This window comes from Carcharhinus amblyrhynchos, chromosome 4 (genome assembly GCF_965287045.1).
Source record: "Carcharhinus amblyrhynchos chromosome 4, sCarAmb.v2.hapA, whole genome shotgun sequence".
In the NCBI taxonomy this organism is placed as follows: Eukaryota; Metazoa; Chordata; class Chondrichthyes; order Carcharhiniformes; family Carcharhinidae; genus Carcharhinus; species Carcharhinus amblyrhynchos.
The window spans coordinates 87,436,958-87,453,390 of NC_137327.1; the positions used below are offsets into that span (position 1 = coordinate 87,436,958).

General features: G+C 42.0%; 1 protein-coding gene across 5 annotated transcripts in view; it reads left to right on the forward strand.

Moving 5' to 3' along the window:
• Nucleotides 1-14,607, forward strand: part of snrnp35 (small nuclear ribonucleoprotein 35 (U11/U12)) — a 92,011-nt gene extending 77,404 nt beyond the window's left edge. The window contains exons 1-2 of one of the 5 annotated variants that reach the window (XM_080187494.1): nt 8,037-8,408; nt 13,155-14,607. In XM_080187494.1, coding sequence (XP_080043620.1) covers nt 13,159-13,944 — 786 coding nt within the window. In that variant the 5' untranslated portion in view covers nt 8,037-8,408; nt 13,155-13,158 and the 3' untranslated portion in view covers nt 13,945-14,607. The other 4 variants (XM_080187493.1, XM_080187490.1, XM_080187492.1 and 1 more) reach the window with 4 other exon arrangements.
• The last annotated feature ends 1,826 nt before the right edge of the window (nt 14,608-16,433 follow it).

Genomic DNA, 16,433 nt, shown 5'->3' on the forward strand with positions numbered 1-16,433 from the left:
ACAACAAAGGAATTAGAGTCAGCCATTCAACGCATTGAATTTCCTCCACTATCCAATTAGATCATGGTTAATCTGAACCTACCTCCATTTATGGCTTCATACTTTTGATGCCATTACCTAACAAAGATTTAATCAATTATCCTATTGAGATGTGTGTTTTAATTCGTCAAACTTCAGTCTGGATATTTAGAAATAATTAACATTTGGACCTTACCACGTTATGCCTCGGTTCTTTGGAATGAGTCCCTTTGAGCAGAGAGCAAGCACTCCACATCTGCAATCTACTCTGCATGTGTAGATTTCTTAATTTGATTTGTAAAATATGATGATAGTTTTTCCAGTTTACCATAAACATGTACAATGAGTAGTGGTGTTAATTTTCCATGTGACATACAGAGACTGACAGAAAATAATCAATCTTGGAGTGAGAAAAGCCAACTATGAGTTTCCTATTGCTGACAAGACAATATTCATTTGGCTCATTTATTCAGCACTAATACCATTGTAAATGAAGTATTATTAATGCAGAATAATTCTGTTCACATAATATTGCACAATTAGCGAACATTAATTTATTATGCATTATCTGGCAGTTTTCTCAGAATTTCAATGAACTTAGATTATATTTTTACCCTGTGAGGAGACAATCACTTAAGATCATGACTCATCGAACTCATTAAATGATTGCATATGGTATTATTTATTACATGTTATAATCTTATCAAGTTTCTCACCTGAATATAAACCATTTTTTCCATTGGAGATATAACAGTAAGGGACTGAATTACATATATTAAAACAAATGCATGACAGCTTACAAAGAAAGCACAAAAGGGTGTAACATATTTAAATTATATATGTAATATGATTTGTACTGTAACAGTGACTGAACAAAAATGATCCTGTGTCATTAAGTATTGTTCATTCATAATATTTGGGACAGAGGCATCATTCATTCAACACAGATAATTAAACCTTTCATTATTACAAGCAATGCTCATTCATTTTGTATAATAATATATTGTACTGAACTTTCAGTGACATATATGCTAATATGTTACAATTTATGTACTCGTTTTATAAATTGGGGAAGTTTTTAAAAACTTTTTTCTCTCACTTTATCCTCATCTCTCCCAAAGGTTTTGAATGTTTTGGGTGTTTAGTTTCAGGGGCAAGTGCAACTCTTAAGTAGACACAAGACACTATTCTTCACTTGTGAGCTGAGACAGTGATTGCAATTGTGGACAGTAGGGGACACAGTATCATAGAATTTTTCAATAAGAAGGAGGCCATTCAGTCTTTGATGCCCATGCTGGTTATTTCTGCTTATTTCAAATATACCCTTTCACAGCACTCTATACATTTTTGCTTCTTCAAATATTTATGTTTTTAATTTACAAAGCTAAACTGGATTCTGGTTGCATCACTATTTCAATAGAACATCCCATACCCCACCACACACACACACACACACAATCACACACACACACATACACACAGTGCATCAGCAGGCTTGGGATAAGTATAGTGGAAAGTCAGCAGAGGGTGCATGCATTGCCATCTTCTTGCCAGTTGCAAAGTTATAATAAATTGCAATGAGAGGCTAGGTGTCCATTCACTTTACAAAGTGGGGAACAGCCTCTAAAGCCTCCCACACCCCAAAAACGTGCTTTTAGGCTGATTGGTGTTAACAAATTGTCCCTAAATTAGACTTCCCTTAATCTGGCGCACATATAATTCTCTAAATTTGCACACCTTTATTGTGGAGTCCAAGAGGCGTAGGCAAAAGTCATAGGTAGAAGAAGGATTGGAATGAGGCACTCACTGAATGTTAAAATGGCGGCGCGGGCTTGTAGGGCCGAAGGGCCTGTTTCCTGTGCTATGTTGTTCTTTGTTCTTTGTAAATACCGTTTCCACTGTTTGAACATTGGAGATAAGAACTGGCTTTTGTACCCAGAAGTCTACTCCCAGTATTTATGTGCACTCAGGGCAGGCTATCTTGCACAGATCGAAGTAAACTCAAGAAAAAAATCAGTTTTTCATTCAACATGAAGACTGTTGACAGCATGGTACAGCTGTGGGCTCCTGAGGCTGAAAGCATAACTATCTGTGGCAAATAATATAAATCATTCTGCATACCCATTTAAATTTATCTTTTATCCACTGCCCAGTTAAACATTGCAATGGATTCTGCTTCCTCCACTGTTTTTGGTAGTAATCTATATGTGAAATAAAATATCTCCTCTGGTCTCCCTACATTCTTAGACTGTTGATCTGGAAACCAATTCTGGATATAATTGTAGAAATTTTTCTCTATTAATTTTATTTTTAGCCCCATCTAACCCTGAATGATAAGTTATCTATTATTACTACCTTGCTATCTCAACATGTTTTTTCTAATCTATCAGCGTGTCAGATTTCCTCCCACATTCCAAAGATGTGTGAATTAGGTTGATTGGTCATGTCAAATTAATCCTTAGTGCCAGGGAGACCAGGAGGATAAATATATGGGGCCACAGAGCTAAGGCCCACATGGGATTGTTGTCAGTGTAGACTCAATGGGCTGAATGACATCTTTTTGCACTGTAGGGATTCTATGATTCTACCTTCTCCCCTATTTCCATTCCATTGTTTAGTAATTCATAATAGACTCATCAGTGGAATGTGTCTAGGTGAGCAACGCCTGCTTGAGACTCCTACAATTAAATGGGTAGCACAGTGGCACAGTGGTTAGCACTGCTGCCTCACAGTGCCAAGGACCTGGGGTTAATTCCCGGCTTGGGTCATTTTCAGTATGGAGTTTGCACATTGTCCCTGTCTCTGCGTGGGTTTCTTCCAGGTGCTCTGGTTTCCATCCACAGTCCAAAGAGTGTGGGTTAGGTTGACTGGCCGTACTAAATTACCACTTATCATCAGGGGGACTAGCAAAGTAAATATGTGCAGTTATGGGGATAGGGGCTGGGTGGGATTGTGGTTGGTGCAGACTTGATGGGCTGAATGGCCTTCTGCACTGTAGGGATTCTATGATTCTAAATATCTATTGATACTCATTGGTTAGGCTGGTGAACACAGGGAGCTTGGATGAGATTGAGCTCCTGGAATGACTAGTAATTATTTAAATATTGTGTTTGTCTTGCGATATTACTGTGCAAGTATATATGTGCAGATTGTATTACATGGTGTCTAGCATAGTTCAAATTTCTTTTAAATGGAAACTCACAGAATTTCAAATTAAATGTGTTTTAACTTCCTTTCCAACTAATTCTTTGAATCTATGATGATTGTGAACAATACCCATCACACAGCATCAATTGTTAGGATACCTGAATAGATTTAGTAAAAGGAGGGTTAGAGTTTTAAAGTTTATTTAGTAGTGTCACAAGTAGGCTTACAGTATCACTGCAATTAAGTTACTGTGAAATTCCTCTAGCCACCACATTCCACGGCCTATTTGGGTATACTGAGGGAGAATTTAGCTTAGCCAATGTACCTAACCAGTATGTCTTTCAGACTGTGGGAGGAAACCAAAGCACCCAGAGGAAACCCATGCAGACATGGGGAGAACGAGCAGACTCCACACAGGCAGTGACCCAGACAGGAATCAAACCCAGGCACCTGGTGCTGTTAGCATTGCTAACCACTGTGCCACCATGCCAAGTAAAGAGCAGATGCTAATCAAATGCTAATATCCCAAGTGAACGTTACACACCCCAAGGATCTGAGATCAGTCAGAACACTCCAGCAAGGCCTTGGTTATTTACTCCAGAACAGATATTCACTAGCTAGGTGGAGAAACAGTCCTGCTTTTGCTTTGGAAGGTCTAACAATAAAGATTAGAAATTAAAACAATGTGCTGAGTACTGATTAAACTGTGTGTATCTGTGACTCAGTGGAGACTGTTGTATAAGAGTTCTCTCCCTGTGAGAGCTGTATTAGAGCTGAGAGTTGTATTAGAGGAGAGTGCTGCTTTGGAGGTTTCTCTGGGGTAGTATCTTTCATGCTTGAATCATGAACAAAAAAATGTAACATGTCCCTGAGTCTCCTGTGGATAGTTTGAGGAAGTCCACCACAAGTATTTATAAAATCTGATCTGATTTAAATTCACTCTTTTGTTAAAGTGAAAATCCAGCAAAATTGATTTTAAAAAATGCTAAAAACTGTTGATATATTTACATTAAATATTTAAAGTTAAGATTAAGCTATTTATTATAGATATTGTTAATGTTCATACTTTGTAGAAGGTAATCTTTATGATATCATGTCCCTAAAAGGACATTGTTCTCACTTCCTGAAAGCTGCTTGACCTTTGTTGTTTCTCCTTTGGAATGAGGATTGAAAGCAATATTCAGAACTCAGGAAATGAGCCAAGAAAATCCATTAAACAAATAATGTAATGTCCATTATTATTGAATAGTGGATTTCCTCAGCAAACGAGTTTGTTTTGTTAAATGTAATTAATCACACCATCAATATAATACAACTGCATTTATTTATTATCTACTTTTTTTAATGTCTCCCATTCCCCATCCAATTTTTCTCCTCTGCTTTGCTGAAGGATTTTACTTCTTGAGGAATTGCAATTCCAGAAGTGGCAGTGCACTTCATTACCTCATTCAAGTGACCACTTTTCTATGGAATAGTCTAGACCAAAGACCGGGTTTTCCTTCTGGGGACAGGAAATGGAAGACAGGGGAAACAGTCATCAACCCCAATGTTGACATAGGATGCACCTTATCTGTCTGTGGGTTTGGAAGCCAATTAAGATTGCAGGGACGGGAACAACGTCAGGGGTGTTCAAGCATCAGATTCAAACAGACCACAGGGGTCTCCATTTCATTGCTTCACCTTCAGTTGCAAGTTCATAGAATATCTCATGGGAGGCAGAGGCCTTGAATCCAGTGCAGGGCAGCTCTTTTTATGGATGCAGATCTGAGGGTCCTCCTCAAGTTGTTTAGGGAGAGGAGGGAGGTCCTTTTCCTGGAGAGTAGCAGGCAGAAGATAGCCATTTATACTAAGCAACTGTAGGTGGAGGCGGAAGACTGTCAGCAAGAGTGTGATGCGTGAAAACTAGATTCATGTAGGAAATGATTTATTGACCTCAAACACTTTGTTAAGGTGAATGCAATCTCCCACCCTCAAGACAGGCCTCTGGTTACTCACCTTCTGATGTGGAGATGCCTTTACAGAACTCCCACTCACCTGATGAAGGAACAGCACTCTGAAAACTTGTGGTCTATGTTACCAAATAAACCTGGTGGACTTTAACCTGGTGTTGTGAGACTTCTTACTGTACTCACCTTCTAGCAGACACACCGCTGAGGAACCTCACAATACAAGCTACTCCTTAACTTAGGAGAAATTCAGTGACTGATGCCTCAGAATGTCTCGGAGCTGTCCTGCTGCTGAGGACCTGTAACCATTGATTCATTCAGCTTTTATTGAATAGGGAACACTGTCATTGTCCATACAGGACATCAGTACCTTATCTTTCTTTTTCCCTGAATGAAATGTGGCGACATAATAACTGGGATAGCTGGGCCCAGAATGGAGGAGAAGAGGAGAGGTGGTGGTGCAGTGGTACTGTAACTGGACTAGTAATTCAGAGACCCAGGGCAATGCTCTCGGGACTCATGTTCGAATCGCAACATGGAAGAAGCCATGGATATCACCTAGGTGGCAGAACAAGAGGAATTGGAGCAAGGCAAGGTATATCTATGATGAAGATGATAATTAGAGGGCAAGATGTCAGAATGTATGAGAGTCCACACCACATTCCTTCTGATTGTCAGCCATCTCCATTCTGCAATGAAGCTGAGATCCACTGCATTTATGCCTCTGGAGGCCTATCCATCTGGAATTCAGTTTATTGTCCACCTCTCTCAAAAACAGCATCAGTAACCTGTGAGATGAAGTGGCGTGCTTCTGTTTGCAAAATGCTATCAGGATCCACAGCTCATCCCTGAAAGGAGCCGGAAGTAAAAAGTTTTGACCTTGACAGCTACTGGCAAAGCATGGCAACCAATGCTGCAATGAGTGAGACCTTCAGCAACAAAAAGGACCTCCCTCCTCTCTCTAAACAACTTGAGGAGGACCTTCAGGTCCACATTCAGGAACAAGGGCTGCTATGCAATGGATTCAAGGCCTCTGCCTCACAGATCTGTGACTGTCTGGCTTGAATGTCATGGGTCCTGTGGCACTGCCTGCTAGTCCTGTCAAGATCTGCCATTAATTATAGATCATATGCAAAGAGCCTCCATGAACCCCTTTTTCCTCTTCTTTACTCCTATTGTTGCCTAATACTCTGTCATTGAACCCAAAATCTGAGAGTCATGCTCCCATTGCCAGTTGTTGCCTTCCTTGTGCTCAGGTGGTTTCCCAAATTGTGTTTGGGAGCCTTTACTCTCACCTCATATGCTCCCACGATGCCATGAGGGTGCTGACAATCTCCGTGCAATTGCTGATCATGCTATGCAAATTGTGCTGAGCTGATAGCAGTTGTGTCTAATGGCTGTCCCTCTGTGTGCCATTCACTCTTTCATTGTCTTTGGCGGAGTCATGACTAGCTCTTTCCATATCAACTTCCATTCAGCTGCTCTGCCTTGGACAGTGTGTGCAACCCATGTGCCCCAAGTCAATGTCTGAACTTGCCCTTCAATGAGCTCTCAATGAGCTCCTTAACAATCTTAATAGGCATCATTAGTGGATCAGCAATAACTTGGACCCTCCCTCCCCCCCATGGTGAAATTTGTTGGCACAAGAAATAGATATGTCAAACGGTGCCAGTATTTTTGTCCCTGGCCCACCTCCATTCCCATTGATTTCCAGCACATCTCCTCCAATGGATAGTTACAATGTCACCAGCAGCATTGTGTGGTGATTGTCCTTTTAAGGATCAATCTGTGTATTAAGGGTCATATAACCTGGGAAACCCATCGGGGAATCACCCTGGTGAGCTTGGGTTTCTTCTCCCAGTCTGGCCTCCAGCAAATATGCTTTCAAATGCCTTACTTTTAACTCTGGAAATACTTCATCCCTCTTAATTTCTTTAGACTTAGACAATTCCTGCATCTAGACATACTTGACCACCCAGATACTTATGTCTATTTTCTCTAGCTTGTTTTTCTCTCTAGCGCAGCAGCCCTATTGCTTGAGGGTCATTGCTCTGAATCAAGCATAGAGTCGAGCCCAATTTAACTGCTTGCCATAGGTGTGTTGGAAGAACTTACAAGTTGATATCAATTGTGTTCCATCTTCCATGGTCATCATGTCATTTAAACAGGGGTTTCAACCCAGAGATTTTGGCTTAAAGGCAGGGACACTACCCACTGCAACATAAGATTTCCCCTTTCATTTTTAAAGCCACTCTATAACACCTATGTCTTTGAGCAACTATTTAGTCATTTGCCTGAATAGTATCTTAATGGCTTACTGTCAAGTTTTATTTGAAAACTCACTTGCAAAATTTTAAATGTTAAAAATGTAAATTTTTGACAGATTGACATTTGCTCAGAAAATACAAACACAATAGTGGCACTGTGGCACTGCTGCATCACAGCGCCAGGGACCAGGTTCAATTCTGACTTCGGGTCACTGTCTGTGTGGAATTTGCACATTCTCCCAGTGTCTGCATGGGTTTCTTTTGGGTGCTCCAGTTTCCTCCCATAGTCCAAAAATGTGAGGGTTAGTTGATTGGCCAGGCTAAATTGCTCCTTTATGTCAGGGGGATTACTGGTGAGATTGTGGATGGTGCAGATCCGATGGGCTGAATGGCCTCCTCCTTCTGCGCTGTAGGGATTCTATGATCTGAGTTTACAAGAAATTAGCTAGGGTCAGTTTAAGTTTTATTAGGAATCTGGCAATTAAAAAAAAATTGAGATCAGTAAAGGGATCAGAATTTCTTCCTGGGACAAGCCACTGAACTCACAAGCCATCCTCCCTTCACCGCCAGTTCCCAGGACAAGAGAGATGGAACAGAAACCCGGAACTCTCATCCGCGGCCGCCCGGAAGTTCAGCGCACCGGAACATTAAACTGAAGGACCGGAAACAGCCGAAATTCAGGGGCATCGGCAATCTAGACTGGATTTAACCTTAAAGAAACAGCGATAATTAATTCATGAATGAAGTGTTGAATGGCAAGTCGGTCTCTCTCTTTCTCGCTCTCTCTGTCTGATCCATCTTATTTGTTCTGAGCGGCAGTGAGTCGGGTTTTACTGTGGGATTTCTTCCACTTCTGGCGCTGGGAGCTCACACCCCTGGCCACCCATAGTGTCTGACTTTGGACAGAGGGAAACCTTTTCAGCCACAGCTTCTCCTTCCCCTCTTCGCAGCAACCGGCTTTGACCCCGCGATCAGAGCAGGAATAGTGCCTGACCTTGTGGCTTAGTCTGCTGAGATCATTGTCGAGGAGGTGGGGGCGTAGTGGTATTTTCGCTGGACTAGTAATCTTAAAACCCGGGGATCCGGGTTCAAATCCCACCACAGCAGATGGTGAAATTTAAATCAATGTGAAACTTGAAATAAATGTCTAGGGTGACACAGTGGTTAGCATTGCCGCCTCACATTACCAGTGACCTGAGTTTGATTTCCAGTTGGGTCACTGTCTGTGTGGAGTTTGCACGTTCTCCCTGTGTCTGCATGGGTTTCCTCCACGTGCTCCAGTTTCCTCCCACGGTTTGAAAGATTTGCTGATGAGGTTCATGGACCCAAACAGGCGAATAGGGGAATTTCACAGTAACTTCATTGCAATGTTAATGTTAATCTTACTTGTGACTAATAAACTTTTAAACCCCCATACCGACACTGTAGTTAAGAAAGCCCACCAATGCCTCTACTTTCTCAGAAGACGAAGGAAATTTGTAGAATGTAGTGTCACAATAATAGCTAGGATGTAGAGAAAGATCAACTTATTGTAGGGTGGTCCATTCAAAAGTCTGATGGCAGCAGGGAAGAAGCTGTTCTTGAGTCGATTGGTACTTGACCTCAGATTTTGGTATCTTTTTCCTGACGGAAGAAAGTGGAAGAGAGGTCTAGGGTGCATGGGGTCCTTAAATATGCTGGCTGCTTTGCTGAGGCAGTGGAAAGTGTATGCAGAGTCAGTGGATGGGAGGCTGGTTTGTGTGATGGATTGGGCTACATCATGACTTTTTGTAGTTCCTGGTGGTATTGGGCAGAGTAGGAGCCATACCAAGCTGTGATACAACCAGAAAGAATGCTTTATATGGTGCATTTGTAAAAGTTGGTGAGAATCATAGCTGACATGCCAAATTTCCTTAGTCTTCTCAGAAAGTAAAGGTATTGGTGGGCTTTCTTAACTACAGTGTCGGCGTGGTGGGGGGGGGGGGGGGGGGCGGCGGGGGGGGGGGGGGGGGGGGCGGCGGCGGCGGGGGGGGGGGGGGGGGCGGCGGCGGCGGGGGGGGGGGCGGGGGGGGGGGCGGCGGCGGCGGGGGGGGGGGGCGGGGGGGGGGAACACCAGGACAGGTTGTTGGTGATCTGGACCACTAAAAACTTGAAACTCTCGACCCTTTCTACTTCATTCCTGTTGATGTAGACAGGTTCATGTTCTTCTCTACGCTTCCTGAAGTTAATGTCAGTCTCCTTTGGTTTGTTGACATTGAGGGACAGATTATTGTTGCTGCACCAATTCACCAGATTCTCTATCGCTTTCCTATATTCTGTCCCATCATTGTTTGAGATCCGACCCATAACGGTGGTGTCATCAGCAAACTTGAAAATCGAGTTGGAGGCAAATTTAGCCATACTGTCATAGGTGTACAGGGAGTATAGTAGGGGACTGAGAACACAGCCTTGTGGGGCACCGGTTTTGAGGATGATCATGGAGAAAATGTTGTTGCCTATCCTTACTGATTGTGATCTGTGGGTTAGGAAGTTCAGGATCCAGTCGCAGAGGGAGGAGTTGACTCCCAGGTCACGGAGTTTGGAGATGAGTTTCATAGGAATAATGGTGTTGAAGGCTATAGTCCATAAATAAGAATATGACATGGGTATCTTTGTTATCTAGGTGTTCCAGGATTGAGTGCAGGGCCAGGGAAATGGCATCTGCTGCGGACCTGTTGTGATGGTGAGCAAACTCTAGTGGACACAGGCAGTCTGGGAGGCTGGAATGGATTCATGCCATGACTAGCCTTTTAAAGCACTTCACAATAATAGATATCAGAGTCACTGGATGATAGTCATTAAGGCACGCTTGAAGCCGATAGGGATCTCAGATTGTTGTAAAGAGAGATTGAAGATGTATGTGAATACCCCCATGTGCTGGATCTGAGTGATCATCCAGGTACCCCAACTGGGCCATCGCTTTCCGTGGATTGACTTTCGAGAAAGCTGCTCTGACATCTGCAACGATGATCTCTGATACAGGTTCAACCAAGGCTTCCAGGGTGGAGGGCATGCTCTCGCTGACCTCTTGCTCAAAATGGACGTAGAATGCATTGAGCTCATCAGGGAGGGGTGTGTTGGAGCTGGCGATTTTACCTGTCTTCATCTTCCAGCCTGTTATGGCTTGCAGACCTTGCCATAGTCAGCGGGGGTCTGTGTGGCTAGACTGGGAGTCTAGCTTTGCCTGGTACTATCTCTTGGCATCTTTGATAAAGCTCGTTAGATTGTATCTGGCTTTCTTGTCTAGGTCAGTGTCGCCTGACTTGAATGACTCAGACCTAGACTTCAGCAAGCAGTGGATATCTCTGTTCATCCATGGTTTCTGGTTGGGAACACATGGATTTGCTTCTTTGGCACACAGTCTTCTACACACTTACTAATGAAGTCAGTTACTGTATTGGCGTACTTGTTCAGGCTGGTAGCAGAGTTTTTAAATACTGACCAGTCAACTGACTCCAAGCAGCCCCGTGGGAAATCATCCGATTCCTCAGACCAATATTGCATGATTTTCTTTGGATTCTCCCGCTTCAGTTTTTCCTTGTAAGTTTCCCCCATAATAGAAAATATCCTACTAGTATCCACCCTGTCAAGTTCCCCTGTGATCTTGCATGTTTCCATAAAGTCACCAGTGGCCTTTCTTCATAAGACAAATCCAGAAATGAGTCAAGTGAAATTTCTCAGCAATTATAATTAATGCAGTTATATCCTGGTAAGCAGACCAAAACTGTCCGCAGTACTCCAGATGTGGTCTTCATAGAATCATAGAATCCTTACAGTGCAGAAGGAGTTCATTCAGCCCAACAAACCTGTACCGACCACAATCTCACTCAGGTCCTATTCCCGTAACCCTATACATTTATTTTGCTAATCCCTCTGACACTAAGGGTCAATTCAGCATAGCTAGTCAACCTAATTTGCACACCTTTGGACTGTGGAAGGAAACTGGAGCACCCAGAGGAAACCCACGCAAACACAGGGAGAACATGCAAATTCCACACAAAGTGACCTGAGGCCGGAATTGAACCTGGGTCCCTGGCACTATGAGACAGCAGTGCTAATCACTGTGCTGCTTGTCGAGACCCTATTTGACTGCAGTATACCTTCCTTTGATATTCTATTCTCCTTGCAGTAAACATCAGCATTCCACTTGCCTTCCTAATCACTTGCTGTATCTGCATACTAACCTTGTGATTCACGTATCCGAATACCCTTTGTATTACTCTGTGGCTGGTTCGACAACCATCATTGTAAACATTCAGTCCCTCCACCATCAATGCACGACGTCTACAAGATGCACTGCAACAACTGATCAAAGCTCCTTCAACAGCACCTTCAAAATCTGCGACCTCTTCCACTTCCTCGGACGAGGTCAGCAAATATGTGCAAACACTACCATTTGCAAATTTTTCTTTAAGCCATATATCATCCTGACTTTGAACTATATTGCCATTCCTTCAGTGTTAATGGGTCAGACCACTGGAACTTCCTTTGTATAAGTAATGTGGATGCCCTGACGTGACATGGATGCAGTGATTCAAGAATGGAGCTCACCTCCACTTTCTCAAGAGCAATTAGTGCTGGTCTAGCTAGTAACCATCATCCACTGTCAAGAACTTTGTAAAAAGAGTTCCGCAATCTCTTGTCATTGATAAATATTCTGCTTTTCTACTCTGCCTGCCAAAATGGACAAGTTCACATTTTCCCACCAGATTTTTGTGTACAGACTTAATCTATCCATATCCATTTGAAGATTATTTATTTCCTCTTGACAACTTACTTTTCTAGCTATCTTAGTGTCATCAGGAAACATTGCATCATTGAACATTCGAAATGAGGTACCACTACATCTTTGAGAATTATTTTTCTGTAGTTTTAGTTGAATATATACGAACATTTTACTGTCAGATTTTGAAGCCTGCAATATTTTGGAACTGGATAAGGCCATGATGATTGCTATCAGTTGAGTGGTAGTGCCATCTAATGCCAGGCATTAATATTGACAAATTCAGCTGTGGTGGCTTGAGTGACTGAAGGTCAATTTGAAATCACAAATAAAAGAGAAAATAATAAAGTTAAAAATAAATATACTAAAAATGAGAAAATTAAGATAAAAGTATGGAAGTTGTGATTAGAGGACCACAATAAATTGTTAAGTATCTGACTCCATTGTTAGTCTGTCTTGTATGTTTCCTCACGCAATGTTGTATGCATGTTAAGCTGTGTAAGTTATAACAGTTTGTGCATTCTCATAGCCAATAATGGATGCAACAGCACAGTGAACTCAAAACAATCAGTATCCTTCCAAGCATAGCAACCAGTGAAAAACCTGGTCCTAATAGTTTGTGGGATACTGAATTGCTGAGGGCAAGGATGTCTCAGGTTTGATCTTTGGTCCAGTTTTAAATGTTAATTATTGTCCTCGGGTGACAGAGGATAAAAAAATGGCCATTATTCCTGCTTAATGGCTATTGCAGTGACCACCTGGCTAGAATGTGTGTTGGTGTCATGAGACAAAGATTAGTCTGAGCTGTAATTCTTAAGCCATGCTTGGTTCCAGGTTCATTATTCAGATGTGTGATTGCTGTATTAATACAGTATCCTGTGAATATTCCTGCACTGATGCTGATTGCTGTATTTGTTTGGGCAATTTCTGGGACCTAGCCTGTGATTAGAGGAGTGATTGAGTGTGGTACTAGTGATAGTGTTAAATTTGTTGCAAAGGAATTAAGGTTCAATTCAAGATTTGTTTGTGTTTCAGGACAATGAATGAGCTTTGGACTCCGATTGCGAAGCAGTACAACCCACTAAAAGCCGGAAGCATTGATGGCACGGATGAGGAGCCCCATGACCGAGCTGTCTCCAGGGCAATTGCGGCCAAGTATAGACCAAACAAGGGAGTGTTAGGAGACCCCCACCTGACACTCTTTGTTGCCAGGTTAAATCCTCAGACATCTGAGGAGAAGCTAAAAGACACTTTTTCCAGATTCGGGGACATTCGTAGACTGAGACTCGTGCGCGACATTGTCACTGGCTTTTCCAAATGTTATGGCTTCATTGAATACAAGGATGAGCGCTCATTATTGAAGGCACATCGGGACAGCAATAAATTAGTAGTGGACCAGAATGAAATATTTGTGGATTTTGAATTGGAGCGCACTTTGAAAGGTTGGGTCCCACGGAGACTTGGAGGGGGATTAGGTGGTAAAAAGGAATCAGGTCAACTACGGTTTGGTGGCCGAGATCGTCCATTTAGGAAACCTATCAGTCTCCCAGCACTGAAAGCAGAACTGTACACAGAGGGGCAAGCAGACAAACTGGATAGGTCAAGTTCCAGAGAGCTACCAAGGGATAGCCGGCAGTGGGAGAGAGGTCGTGACTGGGAAAGACGAAGAGAAAGAGAGGAGAGAGGTGAGGAAAGAGAAAAACGTGAGCGAAATAGAGAACGTCACAGAAGCAGGGAAAGAGATCATAAACGACAAAGAAATGAAGATCGACATAAAGAGGAAGATAGACACCAAAGGAGGAACAGACATAAAACCCGACAATAAATGCTGTACGAGAAGTTTACCTTCCTTGGGAATTGAAAGTAATAATATCTTGTCAGGCTCTATTTAAGTGGGGTCATCTATTACTTCTATGGCATAACAAGAATGTAAATTATCTTGTGTAACTTATGTCGATGGAAATAATGTTCAAAACTTTCACGTAAGCTGCTACAAGTTATTGGGGAGAGAAGGTTGTGTCAGGACTATTAAAGTTCTGTATTTAAAAACAAAAATATGATAATTTTCCTCAACTGTTTTCAGCCTCATTGCCTCACTGCTAGGTTATCAGCCACAGTCTAGTATCTCAACTGGCCACTCTTGAAGGACCTGAGTGGAAGGATGATCTATCCACAGTAGGAGCTAAGCTCAACAGTTCAGGTTCCCTATCCAATAACCCAAGAGACAAGTTAATTGTAATTAGCCACTTATAGGTAGCTATCAAGCTGGAACCTTCATTGTTTATATTGCTCAGTACGCAATTGTATATCATCATTGAATCATTGTGTGGAAGCTGCTTTTTTCCAGCATATTCATGCAGTTTTCACTGAAGCTGCAAATTACTGATTTTTGTATTCACTTAAAACACCAATTTTGTTTTCGACACCTCCAGATTTTATGGTATTGTAACAGCCAAATTTGAATAAAACACCTTTCTGTTCAGCCTAACCTGTGGAAGTATATTGTCTGAATTGCAACAAATAGGTTTTCTAATTTTCTTTTTGTTTACCTAGTTAAATTTGGATGGTATTTCCATGACGTGGTTGACCACTTCCTTGCTAGAGAGCTGGTGCATTACCATCTTGTTGTATTCCAACAATTTTATTTTCCTTTAGTTAACTTCTAAAGGTTATTAACTAATGCTGAAGTCTGATTCTGTGGGTGCAGCTCCCCTGTGCACCATATTTGCTGTGTTTTAAATTCAGACCAAGTGTTCTGATGGATTGTTCAACTTTGCAAGTAGCAAAGCTGTGACTGATGTTATCTTTGCAATGTCCATATGTACGCCTTCCAGCAGATATATGGGTGATGATCAGGAGAACAAGAATGTTCACTGATTTTTTTTCTCTACAACACACCAAAGGTGAATCTATTCCAAATCAGCTAATTTGGAACAGACTAGAGTCAAACACAGATAAAAGCAATATATGCAGATGCTGGAATCTGAAACAGAAAATGCCGACAATCTCAGCAGGTCTAACAGGATCTGATGAAGCGCCATCCAGACTTGAAATGTTGACTCTATTCTCTCTCTCCACAGATGCTATCAGACCTGCTGAGATTATCCAGCATTTTCTAGAATCAAACATATTTGTTTAATACAGTTTCTCCTAATCAGTGATGTGGGCATCATTGGCAATATCAGCATTTGTTTCTGATTCCTAACTGCCCTTGAAATGAGTGTCTAGCCAGGCCATTTCAAGGGCAGTAGGTAGTTAAAAATCAACCACATTTTGTGGGTTTGGAGTCACATGTAGGCCAGACCAGACCAGATAAAGATGGCAGATTTCATTTATTGAAGGGCATTAGTGAATCAGATGGGTTTTTTATGATGAGCGTTAGAGGCTAACTTTCAAACTCAAGGCAACACCTTTACCAATCAGCATTCTCTTTTAATGCAGTATGAATTATGTTCCTTTTACTATTAGTACTCTTGCAAATGTTTCCAATGAGTGCAAGATGTAAAGCTTCAAAGCATGTATTTTTTTTCAACAACATTCCCATACATCCATAACCCTGTCAATGGTGAAGTTTGTGAGGCAATGGTAAAGATCACCTCACACACAACGTTCAAGGCAACAGCAGCATGTTGGCACAATGGTTGGCACTGCTGCTCACAGCAGCAGGGACCCAGGTTTAATTCCAGCCTTGGATCAGTCTGTGTGAGTTTCCACCAGGAGCTTCTGTTTCCTCCCACAGTCTTAAGATGTGTGGGTTAGGTTGATTGGCTAAGCTAAATTGACCCTAGTGTCAGGGGGATTAGTAGGGTAAATGTGTGGGATTATGGGAATAGGGCCTGGGTGGGATTGTAGTTGATGCAGACTCGATGGCCTGAATGGCCTCCTGCTGCACTGTAGGGATTCTATGATTGAAACCTGATTCATATCTTGTAGATGTGCACAAGCCAGCTGTGGTATGCTGGTGGTGATAGGGTCATCGTTTGGGCTGAATTACTGATCAAGTGGATTGCTTTGTCCTGAATGATCGTCAGTATTGTTCTATTTTCATCCATATAACTGTCCTGACAGGTCTTCACTCCTCCAATTTTGGCACCCTGCATCAACCATCACTGATAGTTATGCCTTCAACTGCCAAAGCTTTCAACTCTGGAATTACCTCCTAAAAATCTTTGCCTCTTTCCAATTTCAAAATGCATTTCTTTGAGCAAGGTTTTGATCATCTCGCATAATATCTGTGGTTCAGTGCCAAATTATGTTTCATGCTGCTCTATAAGTGAAGCACTTTGAGATATTTTACTACATGAAAGACATTAC